At 33.7% G+C, this 17079-nt stretch overlaps 4 protein-coding genes across 5 annotated transcripts; all 4 read right to left on the reverse strand.

The window, feature by feature from the left end:
- Positions 1–324: 324 nt before the first annotated feature.
- On the reverse strand, positions 325–1371 carry LOC116350603. 2 transcript variants are annotated; one of them, XM_031782447.1, is made up of 7 exons: positions 1290–1371; positions 1148–1198; positions 912–1080; positions 820–843; positions 734–751; positions 636–653; positions 325–570 (listed from the first exon to the last, which is right to left on the reverse strand). In XM_031782447.1, the coding sequence occupies exons 1-7, from the start codon at positions 1293–1295 to the stop codon at positions 494–496; spliced, it is 363 nt and encodes a 120-aa protein (XP_031638307.1). In that variant the 5' UTR covers positions 1296–1371; the 3' UTR covers positions 325–493. The 2 variants fall into 2 exon arrangements, with proteins under 2 accessions (XP_031638307.1, XP_031638308.1); XM_031782448.1 differs by having other exon boundaries at positions 1148–1224; positions 1290–1341.
- A 2553-nt stretch (positions 1372–3924) lies between these two features.
- On the reverse strand, positions 3925–6414 carry LOC116350708 (sodium/potassium/calcium exchanger 3-like). Its single transcript, XM_031782612.1, has 7 exons — positions 5980–6414; positions 5699–5872; positions 5501–5637; positions 5031–5433; positions 4552–4959; positions 4402–4434; positions 3925–4313 (listed from the first exon to the last, which is right to left on the reverse strand). The coding sequence occupies exons 1-7, from the start codon at positions 6044–6046 to the stop codon at positions 3925–3927; spliced, it is 1611 nt and encodes a 536-aa protein (XP_031638472.1). The 5' UTR covers positions 6047–6414.
- Positions 6415–7465: 1051 nt separating this feature from the next.
- On the reverse strand, positions 7466–10486 carry LOC116350590 (sodium/potassium/calcium exchanger 3-like). Its single transcript, XM_031782429.1, has 7 exons — positions 10068–10486; positions 9258–9548; positions 8848–9183; positions 8561–8755; positions 8236–8436; positions 7812–8035; positions 7466–7751 (listed from the first exon to the last, which is right to left on the reverse strand). The coding sequence occupies exons 1-7, from the start codon at positions 10216–10218 to the stop codon at positions 7539–7541; spliced, it is 1611 nt and encodes a 536-aa protein (XP_031638289.1). The 5' UTR covers positions 10219–10486; the 3' UTR covers positions 7466–7538.
- A 657-nt stretch (positions 10487–11143) lies between these two features.
- LOC116350591 (sodium/potassium/calcium exchanger 4-like) lies at positions 11144–16041 on the reverse strand. The gene is made up of 8 exons (XM_031782431.1): positions 15460–16041; positions 13339–13512; positions 13065–13252; positions 12810–12996; positions 12655–12726; positions 12087–12569; positions 11923–12024; positions 11144–11851 (listed from the first exon to the last, which is right to left on the reverse strand). Exons 1-8 carry the CDS (start codon positions 15494–15496, stop codon positions 11511–11513), a joined length of 1584 nt encoding a protein of 527 aa, XP_031638291.1. The 5' UTR covers positions 15497–16041; the 3' UTR covers positions 11144–11510.
- Between the last annotated feature and the right edge of the window lie 1038 nt (positions 16042–17079).

Raw genomic sequence — 17079 nt, forward strand, 5'->3', positions numbered from 1 at the left:
GAATGCATTTCGAGTTCATACAATACCATTCTCTTTCGCTCTGAAACTCATTTCAATGATATGCTCGTATTTGAGTAGACGTGTGCAGAGAGCAACAATCCAAAAATAATAAAAAGAAAGGGAAACATTGTTTATAGTAAGGCAACAACAGATGGCGCGGTTAAGAACATCTACTTTGTTTATGCACTTTAAAATTTAATAAAGAATGATTTCACATTTACCATTTGATGTAGTTGTTCACACAAATCTAATTACGCAAGAAAAATAATATTTTATTGGCCATTGTTTTAATTGCTTTTATTTCTACATTAAAAATCAAAAAGATCGACGAAGAAAGAAACTTTTTATTCAATGAAAGTTTGTAGTGATAATGGCGTGATTGCAAAAAAAAAAAATAGAATAAACATATTGAGATAAATTTTGATATTCAACTGATGCTGTATTTTATACTTGAAATTCTTCATGTTGAATTTCTCTTTTTTCTTGCGACGAATTACCAGTATGATCTGTAACGTGAATAGTATCCACCGTGTGGTCTATAGTATGATCGTGAATATCCACCGCCCCATCCTGAAGTAAAATTGAAATAAAATGATTGAAATAAATAATTACGAAAAACATGGTAAAAAAAATACCTCCATATCCACCATAACCTGAAATTGTTCAAAATAACATTTAATATTGATTCAAAATTAAATGCGGTTAACAGGTCGTAAGATCAATCATTACTTACTGCGATAACCTCCCCAGCCTATGAAAAGTAAAGAAACATTATTGAAATATTGTCAACAAATTGAGAAATTCAAAAAAAAATCTCACCATAATTTCTACCATAGCCATGTCCTATGGATTGAAATGTAAATAAATAGAATCTGAATTGTTGCAGAATTAAATCATTTTAATCAATTTACCCCAAGCTGATGCGGCTGGTTCAAGACTTTCGTCACCGCCATCATTAAGTTGTTCTTCATTTGCCAATGGTTCGATCGATCTAATTGGGGGATTCGGTTTAATTTCCACTAATTTCATGGGTACACCTTTAATTGGCACTTCAGGCTTGGGTTCAATTACGAGTGGTTCCTGAAAATTATTTTTTTATCACATTCATTGTTTGAAAATGTTTTTTGTCAAATCTGGTCAAACTCACTTCTGGATAGGCCAATGCATTGGCAATGCACAAACAAATTAACATCGAAAACTATCAAAAGAGTTTTTTTTAGAATACTAGGTACAAAAATAATATTAAATAAAGAAATAAATAATATCAATCACATTTAAAATGTTCGAACCTTCATGGTGCTGTAAAAAACCACACAGAACGCACTGTTGAAAAAGCTGAACTGATCTGCATGGATATTTTGTAGAAGCCTTTTTATACTACTGGTACCAGCCTATATGACCCATACAACAATACATCTTAATATTTGAACATATAATCTTTGATCAATATACGCAATACTCAAGCGCATCAAAATAAAGGAACTCGTTCTTCAACCTAGTCTTCAACGCAAACACACACTAATTGATGGTAATTTTTTTTTTTTTTTTGAATTTGCAATCGGTGAAAATTACAAGACTAAGACGGAAGGAATAAGGAATTTTGAGATTACAACATCATATGTATCATTCTGAAATGCAACATTACACAACTATATATTTTTAGGAAATATACAGAGTGTTCCAAAATTCCATGTCAATATTTCTACCACAGATTCCTTGGACCCTGTGAAGTAAAAAAAAAATTATGAGCTTCAGTTTGTCCCCTTCAAGACAAAATTTTCTATGTTCTTGATTGACGAACTACTATTTTCTATAGCTTGACAAAATGCGATATGTTATTAATATATTATAAACAAAAAAATATATTACGTGATTTACGGTACCAACCAACTTTTGAGTGAAACAGTTTTTACAATGCTCAAACTGACCAATTTCTCACAATTATTTCATACTTTTAGTTCGACATTTTTGTTTCGTTGTATTGAATTACATACAAATTAAAGGTCAGTAATACTCGGCTGTAAATGCTCAAGAGTCAAATATGTGCATCGTTTACTATTATTATCAACAAAACATATCTAATATGACTGTATAGTGAAGAACTGATATCTTTTCTAATAACGGGACCTCTTTTTCAATTACTCCATTTTTTAAATTACTCCGGTCGCTGCGGAGTTTCTTGAAATAAATTTTCCATTGTTGGCTTATTGCATAGATATCTAAGTCCTCTTGAGAATTACGTAAGATCAGTTTTAAAAGTGGAAAAATAGGGTTACCCCACTAAAACAGCCAATATACTTTTTGAACTCCTCAGTGCCCAAGAAATCTGTGGTAGGAATGTTGACATGGAATTATGGGACACCCTGTTATATATATATTAATTTGCTTTAGTAAACAAGCCTTCGCTTGTAAAGTTCCTGTCGCTCTCATGATTGGTTATTAAATGCGGTACAAGAATAATGGAATAAAACAAAGGGAAAAATCATCACAATCAGGTTATTTGACACAGGAAATCGAATAAAAAGAATATGTATAAATATGAGATTGCAGATTCATGGTGTCTATGACCATTTTCAAGGTTTATGTTGTTGCACTTGCATATAAATACCAATCACGTTTGACCAAAGAAGATTCAACGAATTCCGACGTGACAAATCATTTAACGTTTATCGCCATAAAAAAGACAAAAAATATTTGACTTTTTGTGTTCTGGTTTTTCCCGCACATTTCTTCATTCAAGTCATTGCAACCGCAAAATACGATTTGAATCGAATAAATTCTTGCAATGTAAACTAAAACTAAAGTAGTGTCTGAAAAGAAAAATGTTATTTATTTTATGCTAATCACATAACAAATTTCAGCGGTTGAGAGTCGAAAAAGCATTCGATTACAATCATTGATATGTCGAGCAAAATTCTAAGAAATAATTCTTGTTTTTAAAATTATAGTTATTACTCTTTACAAGATAAGTCGCGTAATAAATGCATTTATCGGTTCAATCGTGCATTCTTTTAATGTATTTAGCGCCATGTCATTACTATTATCGGAAATCATGTTAAATGTATATGCCAAGCGTGTGCATTTAACAAATATATTGTTTTTTTTTTTTTTTTTGTAATATAAACATTTGATTGCATTGATCCGGTTTTATTTTTGTTAGAAATAAAAACTGCCAAAAAACCTTTTTTGTCGAAATTCATTTCTCCTAAAGTCAACATATAATTTATTGAATTTACATAAAATGTTTCAGTTTAAAATATCCATTTCACAAGTTCGAAAAGATTTAGATCATTTGTTTACAAGTTATCACGTGATGCTACCACTTAACATTTAATTACACCTTTGATCTTGATATCGACCCAGCAAAACCGCACATAAATGTTTTAAATCATCACGCACATGCTAGTGATAAAAGTAACTATACGTATACGGTGCATTCCTGAATTCCACATATACCAAGAAATATCGATCAAGCTTTAAAGTTTTAAAAAAAATCTGCTTCGAACAAATCCATTCGTGGTTTTTAAGCTTCAGAGAATTTGAATGGTCATGATATCTGTAGCGTGTAGCTTAATTCATAAAAATCGAACGCGTTCAACCAAAAACCAATGTATTTTATAGTGACTACGTTCGAACGTGTTCACCATGGAAAAGTCGAAACATCATTAATCGTTTTCAAAAAACGCTCGCTTCGTCGGTTGTATTGCGTTCGAACATGTTGGGCTACAAACGCGTTCGATTTTTATGAATTCCAGTACTGGCATATATTTTTCGCCTAAACGCACGCTTATTTAATTGAGAGAGATATTATTTAAGGACAAAATATTTTTCTTCGAGAAAAATTCCATGATCGTTTCGATGAACACATTTATTCTATACATGGTATATAAATTTGAAAAAATAGACTTATTTCAAAGTGTTAAATCAACTAGTGAAAACTAATATATTCATTTCAAGCGATACACTGAGAATGGCTAAAATTGTATATCCTAGAAATAGACTTAGTCCAACAAGTTTGGTCAGACGATATTTGGCAATCGAGAGTATCACATAAAGTAGGAAAACTGAAGCAAGCAACAATAAGATAGTCGGTCCGGTTCCACTTGATTCAAGTAGTACACTTGGATTTGGATTTGAATTATACCATTGCAGTAAGTTTCGCACGAACCATGGCACACCTAGCGAAAGAAAAATATCTAAAGTGGATGATCCCAGCGAATTAGAAACTCCAATGCCGCGTTCACCCTTTCGAATCATCAAAATGCTCGACAAAGCTTCTGGCGTGCAATTACCAGCTGCAAGAAATGTCATACCTAGGAACCACAAAAGAAAAGAATAGAATTAATTTAAAATAATCGAAGAAGAATCGATTACAAGAAAGAAATTATTGATTGATCATACCCATCACTGCTTCCGGGATTCGAAACGTATACCCTACAAATAAGTTCAAATTAATGCTGTTAATCACCAACAAAATTGTGCTAATTAAAAATTAATTGAATCATCGTGTGATGGGCATGTGAGTTGTAAACATTAAATCATTCAAATCACCTATAATGGTCATCATCCATACAATCATATAAGAGTTCAAACCGATCCAAACGATACTTATTATGAATGTAAGGGGATAGGCGCAACGAAATGTTTTTGGGTTTGGTATGGTCAGCGTAAGTAAAAATTTAATCGGCCAAGTGTAAATAAACCACAACGTGTTTAATTTGCCGGTCATTGGACAATTCCATAAACTTTTTTCCAACTTTCGTTCGGTGTCATCTTTGCTTGTCTCCAACGCTGGGTTCATGTAAATCATGAAAATTGTCATATCGTTAAGTGCTGATTTGGATAAGCTTCCGTGCAATGTTTTTGGTTTTTCTTCAATATTTGCCATTTTACGCAAATCGTCGGGTTGTAAGCTGATTGCATCTTTTAGATTGCTTTCAACAAATGACGTTGGCATATCTAAAACAAACACAGATTTTATTCTAAATACTGTAATTAAAAAAATAAAAATAAAATAAAAGTCCATTCACCATAACTTGTTACTCGGCATAAGTTCAAGTTAATCTCCATGAACCATTTCACACAGTGCATAAGATGCTTATTGAACAAAAATACCAAAAAATAAATTAAAACCAATGATATCATGATTGTAGATTCGATGAATGATATCTGTCCGTCGCGTGTGAATAGTATCAAAACTGAAACACTTAATGCATACAACGAACAATCACGAGTAATGGGCCACCAATCTAGTTGAACATAATTCGTTGCTGCCAGTCCGGCGAATGCAGCCACTCCCAAAACATTGAACATTAATGAGCCCAAAACACCTCCCAACCCAACCTCCGAATCGACCACAAATGTTGAAATAACATTTGTAAAAAATTCTGGTGCAATAGTTGCTGTAGCCATAAAACTCGCGGCGGCTACATCCTACACAATAATTAGTTATTTGGTCATTGATTCAATCGATGTAGAAAATCGAAAATAATTTGCTTACCTTAGATATATTCAAATCCTCGCAAACACATTCCACTGATGGCAAAAAATAATCATTGCATACGATGGCGAGCAATGCAAAAAAATAAATCGCACATAATATATGAAAAATTACTGCACCACTGCTTCGTTCTTTATCTAAAATTTGGTAGTCATCACGTTAAAAAAAATGATTTGAACTTTCTCAAATGATCGTTACCAGTGAAAAAATCATCGGGAAAATTATCCAATGGTGATCTATTAACAAGTGGTATTTTGGGATTGTTGAACGGGACCGCATTAAATTCTGGCTGAATTGTTGAAATATGTGCATCAGTCGATTCGGATTCTGTGCCATTACTATGCGCCACAATCGTTGAAAATTCTTTATATTCTAAAGTTGAGGAGTGAACATTTTTACAAAAATTACATTGGATATTACAAGAATATACTCGTATCGACGCACTGCCCAAAAAAACACTTTGCAAAATTTTAACAAACCTTCGTCACCGTAAGTCTGCTTGCTGATGGTGATTAACACAAATAAAGTTGACCATGCAAATAACATCGTGTATTTGCACACAATTCAATTTGCCTTAATTTTTTTTTACCGCAGAATTAAATGTTCTGCTGCCCAAGTTTGGAATTTAAATCACTTCTGCTTTATTATTATTTGTTAACACTGCTCATGAGCTGTAACGCAACAACAATCATCAATGAACACGTAAGACGGTGATTTTTGGAGTCTAAAGCGATACGACACAACCAATCGACTTTGCAACAGATCAAAATATTTGTACTACAACACTTGTTTGACTCGATAATTAGACCGATTTTCATTAAACACTGTTGGATTTGTCCATTTGGTATTGTCACATGGATATTGTTTTTTCCATTTTACGACTTAAATGAAGAATATCGTACACTTGTTTGTTTTTAAAATAGAAATTCGCTTTCAATGCAACACAACTGAATAATTTGCGCACGTTTGGTTTAAAAGATTGTAAATGACTATCAGACGATGTCAAAGACACACAATTATATATATTTTTTTGCAAAAAGTAAAAATGAGTTTGTCTTGAAGAGGTGGGAGATTTAAAACGTGGCTTGAACATGAATTCAAAAAATTGTGCTAATTGAATATTTCCATTTTTGTGATGAACACCCAATACCATCCCGTATCATCGGAATTAAATTGAAACAAAAGCACAAAATATTGGTCTGATTTTGAATACACATATAGGAAGAAATAAATAAAACGCAATTATTAATCGTCACAGACGGGTTAATGTCAATATTTTCAAGCAAAATTTTAACATAATTTCATGGATATTTATCAAATGTTAATACATATACAATTTAGAAGTTTGTTTACATTAAAAAAAAAAAAACAAATCAAGCGATTCATTGACACCAAACTTATCAATAATTATAAATGGTTCGATAATACTGTGAAATAGTTCTGATTGACCATTTAAATAGTTCTAAGTGTAAATTCACGATGTCATAGTGTTTTATTGACTGTATATAAACTAATTTATCATTTAACATACTGCGAAGAAATGTAAACGTTAGTAACATACCCGGCAGATTGCTATTTTTTGCATAATGGACACGAATTTTTAATTTATCAATTAAGTTAAAGAAGATTATCATGAAGACAAGTGTGTGAGCATCAAAAGAAACTGAAAGCAATGAAATGGCGAACACATTGAATCTATAGACTTTTAGTCAGAGTATTGCTCAGCGCTGCTGCCATCCACAGCATATTAAAATATCTTGACAAGAATGAATCCATTGTTCTCTTCACGATTATGTGACTCAAAACATTCAAACGATTGTATAGAGAACAATGCATGTATTGTTGTTCGCTGTGATGTATAAACTGCTACGTACCTTCGCATGCGACGGACGACGCATTCTCAGCAAGATATTTTAATATGCTCTGGATGGTAGCAGCGCTGAGCAATACTCTGCTTTTAGTTAATTATGATTAAATTGAAGTGCTTTTATTATTATGGCTTAATCCTAAAAGAACTATGACGAAAAACCAATTTAAACTAGTGTGGACATGTAGGTAAGTTAACTGGAAAGAAAACGTTGAGTTCAATTAAGCTGGCAAGCGCAAGGAATGCCAAATACATAACTAAACATGTAACGCCGATTTTCCAATCCAATTTGAATTTGTTTATCACAAACGCTACATACAATCCAATAAGAGTTGACAAAAGTGATAATGCCGAGTAAGTAATGCCACTTGAGTTGAGAGTAATCTGTGAAAAAAAAAATATTTTCTTGAAATGAATACACTTCACATTCACATTTCAGCTTACCCAATTTTCACCGGTCACGTCAGGATCAAAGTATGCCTTAATGAACCATGGAATGCCCAAACAAAGAAGAATATCAAAGGTGTTCGATGAAATTGAACTACTTATGCCCATTGAACCGTGCCCTTGATTTGTAACGATTACACTTGAAACGGCTTCCGGTAAACTGGTTCCAGCTGCTAAAAACGTGAGTCCCATGACAGAATCTGGCACATTTGCCGTGTCACCTGAACGAAAAAAAGCAATGAAGAAAAAAAAGAAATGAAATCATCGCTGCAATTAAAATGTCCTAATTGAGTTGTGTTTATCAAAAAACGTGCACCGTATATCATGCACACTTGACATTCGTGCATGTGATTTGATATAAACTGTTGCTAATCGTCAATTGAATGTGCCATTATTTTATATTGTTGAATTTTCCACGTACCAACAATTGTTATCATGCAGGCAACAGCGTATGATGCAAGACCAATCCAAGCGATGCAGAAGAAAAACGTTAACATTGTTAATTTTGGATGTTTTCTGCAGTCAGGCACCGTAAGCCATAACACAAATATAAGTGGCCACTTTAAAATGTATATAAAACAATTTGTGTCATGCGGAACTTTGTACGGTGTATCGGCATAATCTAAATAAAACACCAATGACAACAATATATCGTTTAATGTAATGTATTTCAAGTGCATAACATTCACGAGCTTCTTAAGCAATTGTGGCACTGTTTTTTCTTCCGTTTTTTGAGTGGCACTTACCTTCGTACACTTCTAAGATTGGATATAAGTTATTGCTGATATTGATAATCGATGATTTTCCATTTTGTTTGTGCTCATTTTGTAATAATGGTGTGATTTCGGCGGTTTCACGATATGGCCGAACACGGGATTGTCGACGCAATTTTGCGACCAAAGTTCGAGCCTTATGCGACATTGTATTATTCCAGTACATCACTAGCAAAATAAAGGAAACATTTTTTTTTCGTCTTAATTTTTCCAAACTGATTAAAAAAATTAGATTTTTGTGATAATGAACGGTATTTTACCTGCAATGTAAATGACATAGGCAAGTACAAGTGCAAGAGCTTCATACCACATAACTTTGCCATCTTCTAGTGTTATAATGAGTGCAACAACGGATATACCATACATTAAACTGTCTCGACTGACTGGCCACCAATCCAAAAATACAACTTGACCGGCAAACAATCCGCAACAGGCAGGGACTGCAAGTACATTAAAAACAGCAGACCCAACGATTGTTCCTACGCCAAGATCACTTTTTGTGATGAACGTTCCCACACAATTAATAAACAATTCTGGGGAACTGGCCGCGGCTGCCATAAACGTTGCACCAACTACATCTTCATTCAAATTGAAGCCTATTTTGAGAGTAAATTTAAAATGAATTTTAAACGTGCCCGCTCCGCTCCAGTGAAAAAATGTCAAAAATTACCGCTGCAAATCGATTGAATAGATGGCACAAAATAATCATCACATATCGATGCCAAAAACCAGAAGCAATAGCATGCTAGCAAAATGTGAATAATTATCCACCCATGTTTCCTTTCATCACGAGTGAATCCGTCGGAAGGCAATTCCAAAATAGCTGCTTCTGTACAATTTTTTTGCTCATGCTGCGTACTATCCAATGGATGTTCTATGGTTGAGGTCGATTCGGTTTGTGTTAGTGGTTCATCTGTGTTCAATAGCCCGAGAATATTCCGAGATCGATAAACAGCACCTTCTATCAATAAAAATATGATTTATTATCACTTTTTTGAGGGAAAATAAAAAAAAACAAACAAAAACATATTTGTTTGTTGGCTGCCAAGTATATTGTTATTTTCTACGAAATATATTTAAAAGTAGACAGGAAACTTTATCTTAAGTTGTTGAGTCGTATAATAAAATTAAACCATATCTAATCTAATTTAGATTGAAAATCACGTATCAATATTATTAATAAATCGTTTATAGCATTTTGTTCATTGCAGCCAATATTTGCTTTCGATGAAAAAAAAAAAAAAAAGATTTAAAGTAAACAGCACTGACGTCTTCAAAGGAAAAAAACTGATTTTATACATTCAACTGAAGTCGTTTCTCACACAAAATTTTCACAAAATTGCTCTCAATGTAATAAACAATAAAATAACACGATTTATCGTATCAAAACACCAATCGAACTTGATCTTTGTACTAATAAAAAATGAACAATCTCTTCACATTTTGTGTATGTATAACTTTTTGGTTATGATTAGCTTACCTTGAGCGACGTGGTTATGGTTTCCATCAAAATTGTTCGATGAAACAAAATAAAGCAATGGAATCGCTATTAGAATACACGATCTAATGCACAATGCAAGAAAGTTTTTCTTCTTTTGCTTTATTGAAAACAGTGAACAAGTTTTTTTCATTCTAATGTGGATACTTCTGGTTATTTCGTCAGCTCACGCACAAAAATTTGAGGAAATGATATTTAAAGTCTATAAGTCCAAATTTTAATCTGCACTTTCTATCTATTTCTCAACTGGATTTTTTTTTACAAATTTTGAGTAATTTTTTTCTTCAGAAAATATTATTTTAATATCATATCTATGTCGAATTAGATTATTTTCTTATTTAATTGTGAATTTTTGTTTTAAGATGCACTTTTTCGTTAATGATTTGTTGGTTCAACCACATTGGTTTCTACACAAATGAAAGGTTTGTCATATCGGTGAAGGCTTTAAATAGGGTTTCGTTGCGATTGATCGGTTAAGATAGTGCCCATTGGCCGTGGTTATCAGGAAGCAATTGAAGATATAAAAATATGTGTTGAAGAGAATCATTATCAGTGTGGATGAGTGTGAATCTTATCAGGAATTCGGTTTTTCTTTCTTTCTTGTAGATGATGTAGATTGTACGTCAATATACATGATCACTGGATCAACAACGCTCGATGAGTGTTCAGTTGAGACAGACAATCAATTTGTTCAGGGTGAGAGATAAGAATACCGTCTTCAAAATTGAAAACATCCATGTATTATGGCTTCTTTCACCGAAAATAATTTGACCTGATTGTTTATGGTATACATCATATTTGATAATTTCATTGGCACCTATAAATCGATTGAAAAAAGTAGCTTTTACCTTTTGATAAGAATTCTGTTGGAATTTCCATTCAACGGCGCACCAACAAAGACGTAATCATATGGAAAATTTTCTCAAAAGTATCTAAAGTTGTCACAAAGTTGAATCGTCATCGATTATCAGTGATAATTTATCATTGACGAACCGATAATAAATTTAAAATGAATGGAGTATGTAGTGTGTGCTGTCTTTTTAAAAATAATTCAAAAATGTTGTTAAACTGTTTATTTTATTTAGTAATAGTTACTTAATAAATTTCTAGAAATTTTCCTCGATATGTTTACAAAACAATGACAATAGCGAGAAAGAAAGAGAGAGAGATAGTATAGAGAGAGAAAAGGTAACCATCGAACGAATACTGATTGAATTTGTTTTGTTTCTTTTGTTATTTTGCCTCAATTTATTCATGATCATCTCCCATTGATTGATCTTTTGCTTATTAAAACTCTTGAAATGGAATGCACTTTTATTTTATTTTACTTAATCGTATTAGATTACGTTGTGTTTGTTCCAAAAAAAAATGTGATTGCTCTTTTTTTCGGTTTCAATGAAACCGTTTCATTAATATAGAAAATGTTTATGAACTTTTCACACAGGCGGGCAAATTTACTCTAAAGAATACATTAAGCTCGATGAGAGTTGCTAAAGTTAGGAAAACAGCGTACATCAGCAAACAAGTGTTGCCCAACTTTCGATCCAATTTAAATTTATTAAGTGAAAATGCGATGTACAGCAACAACAGGGTCGACAGCAAAGATATCGCCGAATACTCCAAACCATGTGAATTGATGCCAACCCAATGTTTACCCGGTGAAATTGGTAAAAATGATGCTTTTATCAACCACGGTAATCCCAAGCACAGTAAAATATCAAAAGTATTCGATCCAATGCTATTGCTTATTCCCATCGATCCGTGTCCTGTTAAAATTTCAGCGTAAATTTAAAATACATTTTACATCAACATGACTTGAAGTGTACGTTATGCATACCTTGTTTTGCTACAATAACACTGGAAACGGCTTCGGGAACACTTGTGCCAGCTGCCAAAAATGTGATACCCATTACAGAGTCCGGGATATTCAATGTATCACCTATCAAAATGGATCTCATTATAAATCAATCTAAATCTCTTATACGCAAACAAAAGACTCACCAACAATTGTAATCATCCAGGCGACCAAATAGGAAAGTGAACCAATCCAAACGATGCACATAAGAAATGTGAGTGGAAATAAATTTTGGAAACGTTTTTTCTCACAATTCGGTATTGTAAGGAAGAAAATCAATTCAACGGGCCAGATTATGATCCAGAATGCTTGTTTCCAGATGCGCTTATGCTTTGGATAACGGAACAAATAAAGTCGTTCATCTTTTTCGTCGTTTTCGTCATCGGATTTTTCTTTTACAACAATCGCATCTTTTTTCTCCGTTGGCTTTGATTGACGCACTGCCAATTCAATATCCGATTTTTCCAGCGACATTTTTTCATTCACCGTTTCGGCTATGCTTTGTATGGCTTTCTGTTCATTGTCATCGTTTTCATTTCCTGCATTTACATCAGCATCGATGTGACTGATGCTTTTTACATTTCCATTTTGATTAAAGTGATCAACACTCAACGGGCGAATTTTCTCGTCTTCGGAGGAAAGAAAAAAGATTTTTTTGTTTAATTTGAAATATGAAAATCACAATTTTTCATTCAAAAATAATACACTATCTACCTCCGTCACGACTTGATTTCGATGCTAAACTTCCACGTTGTGAGCGTCGTGCTTGTGCATGCCGAACACCACCTGAAAGTTTTGTGAAACGAAGTGAAAATTCAATTTTAAAGTTTTTCCATGTTTTGTAGTTGATAAAGTTTTTGTCGTCTAACCTTTGGCCCATTTTTGAATCGTTTTATCGAAATACATAACACCGATATATACGATGTACAATACAACCAATATCAATGCCTCATACCATTCAACACGCTCATCATGAATAATACAGATTAAAACAGCTACTGTAAATCCATATGCTAAACAATCTCTTGTCAGTGGCCACCAATCTAATGGAATATCCTGTGAGCGAATTTAAAATTCAATGTAAAAGTGCACTGTCAGAACGTGTTTGTTTTGAGTAATTGTACCATTCCAGCGCCAATGCCACAGCAAGCAGCAACCGCAAGGATATTGAATACTGCTGAACCAACAATCGTGCCGATGCCAATGTCACCTTCTGTAATGAACGTTCCAATAACATTCACAAACAATTCCGGACTACTCGTTGCACCAGCCATAAACGTGGCACCGCAAATATCGCTAGACATATTCAGCGCTGCACATATCATACAAATCGAAATTTGAAAAAAAAAAATCACGAATAGAAAATTTATCGCAAATAAAATAGATAACCATACTCACCTTGACTTATTCTTTCCACTGCCGGTACAAAATATTTATCACATACTACGGCAAGAGCTAAAAATAAATATAGACTAACTGTAATGTGAACAACGACAGCACCCGCTTGCCGTTGCTCTCGTGTAAACAAATCGGCCGGAAAATCATCTATTGCAGGTGGAGTACAATTAGTGCCTGTCAAATGAAATGAAATGAAAAACCGATCAATTATTTTGGCCACAACCCAATGCTCAATTGGCCTTTCGGTCGATTCTTGAATTTGGATCAAGAATATACATATTTACACTCTTCCTAAATGTGTTGAGATAAAGAGATATTATCATTTCCTACGGAAAATAACAAATTTTAATCACAACTTCTGCCCCATATCATTTTTCTTGTCACGCGCAATGTGTGGCGTTTTCGTGACAACTTTGTTTGAAGGAAAAATAACATCAGCCGTTAGTTTCATCCATTTCATATTGTAGTAGTTTCTTTAGGTAATTCATATTGTGTATGATATGAACATTCATCTCGGCTCTGTTATTCGAGAACTGATTACTTTCAATTGTGTTGATTGCATTAAATTATTTCATAAAAGAAATTCCGTTTTTCTACTTCAATGTGAGTGTTGCGCGGATTAATTCAATATATTAATGTGTCTTTATAGCATCAAAAAAAAAAGAGAAGAGCGTTTATGGTATGTGTGTCCAGTTGCGGATTTCTTCGTTGTATAATGTGTGGGTTTGTTGCTTTAAGCAAATTAATTTTTCTTGCCGTACTGAGATGTATGAGTGACGGGAGGAGGAGGAAGGAGATAGAACAAATTTGAATGGTTTAGATTAATTTTAACTCTATCTGATGATGATTCGCGAATGTGAGAGAGATAAATCACAGAGGTGCTTTGCGTGACAATGCACTTTTGTTGTATGTGTGTAAATTGGTATTTAGTCTTATCAAAATGTTCCATCGCATTGCTAAAATGCCAACACAATTTGTGTTGTTGCCACTAGTTTGTCATCTCTCTCGTGTCCGATCAAAATCTATGTGAAATGATGATGATGGCATGCAAGCACATTAAAAAGCGGAGCATGATAAATGTGAAATTTTGGCAACAGTTTTGTTTTTGTCTTGAAATTATTTCCTGCGAAATTGCAACTTTGTGAATTGCGTTCATTTTTGTTGTGAGATGTATGTGTACGATGGCACGACACGTATTTTATGATTATCATTACATTTGTCGGTGTATGCCATGGATTCGAACTGAACGTACTCGACGGCTATTTGTACTTCACTTGATTCGTTCTTTTTATTTGTTTTATTAATTTTCTCTCTCTCTCTCTATCTCTTTATCTCTCTCATCTCGCTGGCACACTCTTCAGATCTTTCATTTTTTTTTTTCATCTATTTAGAATGAGATGCTCGGTGAGCATTGCTCATTGAACTTAATCCATAAAATTGAAGCATAGAAATTTGTCCGTATATAATCGTAAAAGGAGCGAAACAATACACAAACAATATGAAAAGAAAAAAACAACAACAAATATAATTGAACGGAATCAACTAAATGATTGTTAACACAAATGAACTCATCATCGATTATTGAAAATAAACCAGAGATAAATAAATGAAACACATTGAGAAACAAAAGAGATGTACTCTTCATTCGGGTTTCATGTACACCAATTTGTTTTTCGGTTATAATGCGTGTGCAATTCAGTTGCGCTTGCGTGCATCTGCGCCTCTTTGTCATTCACAATACTCAGCTCATAAAATAATTGCTGATTGGGCATGAACTCGATCACACATTCATTTGAATTAAAGTAATTAACCTCTTACACACAGCAAGATTACTTTATTACATACTCGTAACTGCATTTAAACCGAATACTTCTCATAACACCGACATTTTATTGTCCTCGACACGCTACGCGATTGAACTTTGCAAAAATGTTCTACAGAAATTCCACCGAATGATATAACACCTCCGTTGAATAATTTTTTTTTTAACTCAGAGGGATGAATTCTTCTTTATCTCAATATCACACAATTTTCTTCATTTTTAAAAAAAATCTAGTATTTTATCAACTTGTTAAATCGATTTTTTTCACACTTTATTAAATGAATTGCAACCAAACCAACCATTTTGTAACATCCGAATTGCCCAATCGTCACCCATGTTGATAATGTTGCTCACAAATATGGACTGATCTTAATCGTTGAATCGTTTTCGCTTCAATAAAAGACGAATCAATTTACAAACCGCGCGTTCGAATTAGACTATGAAAATTGAGAACGCGATAAAAGACGAATTGGAGAAAATGAAAGAGTCGTAGCTCCACGATGTATGTGCTATTCAGTGATCCCGTCTTCTATGTGTTTGCGTGTGTGTGTGTGTACAAATCTATCGACCGCACAGATTATGGTTAAAACTTTGAAACACCAACCGCGAAATAGTGGTTTTACACACAAACTCCAAACCAACTGGATCTGTCTAATCTATCGATGCAAACCGAGAGCAGAAAAGCACACAAAACAAATGCAAGCCGTCTAAATGTAAAACGATTCACGTCTATTATGTTATGGATCTCAATGAAAAGATTTTGTCGCTATCGTCGATCCTGTTGCTCTCTATTTCACTGAGCGAATTAAAAGCTGTGTTTGGCGCACGAAACCACAAAACTGAATAATATATTTCGAATGCGATTTGGAATTGAAAAATGCGCGACTATGTGACTGCGCGCGCAATGTGAATGTGGAGAAAGATGTAAAACAAGCATTAATGACATAAAATCTCAATTGTGTTTCCATTCCCCTCAAATCGAATTGTATCGAAAAGATCCGACAATCGTGTTGTGTGCCTTGTTGTTCTCTATTTCAAAAATGATCATGTGTATTGTTCGTTTGGAACATTGTTCTCGAGAGATCACTATAACAGCAATGGCATTCACTTATTAGTTCTCGTTCATTCGTTTGTTGTTGTTAATTTTTTTTGTGTGTGTGTGTACACTTTACATACCATCCAATATTGTCCACGTCCCCACATCACATTCAAATCACGCCTTTCAGCGTAATCGGCATTGTATTTTCTGCATACACACACAATGCCAACATCAAGAGGCCCAAAGTAGTAGTATAGTTTTAAAGTTTCCGGAGAGCAATTTTCTCATAATAAATGATAATGCATATATGCTGTGATGATGCTCTGGCGTGAGATGTTATTCGTTTCTTTTTTAGATTGCGACAGTGGCTTGTTTGCATCTGAGTGCGTGAATAAATCAATTGTAAGAACGTATATTGGCTATTTACAATTTAACCAAGTGCAATTGATAGTACATCCACACACAGTCGATAGACGACTATAAAGACGACAATGATTCGAAACAGGGAAAATACTCGAGGAATTTGTAAACACATTTTTTACCAATGCTCATTTACATTGGCGATTTTGTGTGTCTCTTTTGTTGTATCCCTCTCTATCTCTCTCTCTCTGTGTGTTTCAAACGCTCGTATTTTTGTAATCAATCGAGTCAAACGATTTTATTGTCGCTATTGTTTTGAAGAATGTATATAAAACAAAGCAGTAGAATCAATCAATAGGGCCGCGGCACACCTAACACTAAATACGCACTTGGGTCAAATTTTTTTACGTAATTGACCGATGCGACAGTTCAATTTCACGTTACAATTGTATATCATATGAACGTGGCACATACTCTCGGCGTGATTACAATGACCGATTAACAACATGTAAATTTTGTT

The sequence above is a fragment of the Contarinia nasturtii genome, unplaced genomic scaffold (genome assembly GCF_009176525.2).
Source record: "Contarinia nasturtii isolate CC-2019 unplaced genomic scaffold, AAFC_CNas_1.1 Cnas_scaffold_4311, whole genome shotgun sequence".
Classification (NCBI taxonomy): Eukaryota; Metazoa; Arthropoda; class Insecta; order Diptera; family Cecidomyiidae; genus Contarinia; species Contarinia nasturtii.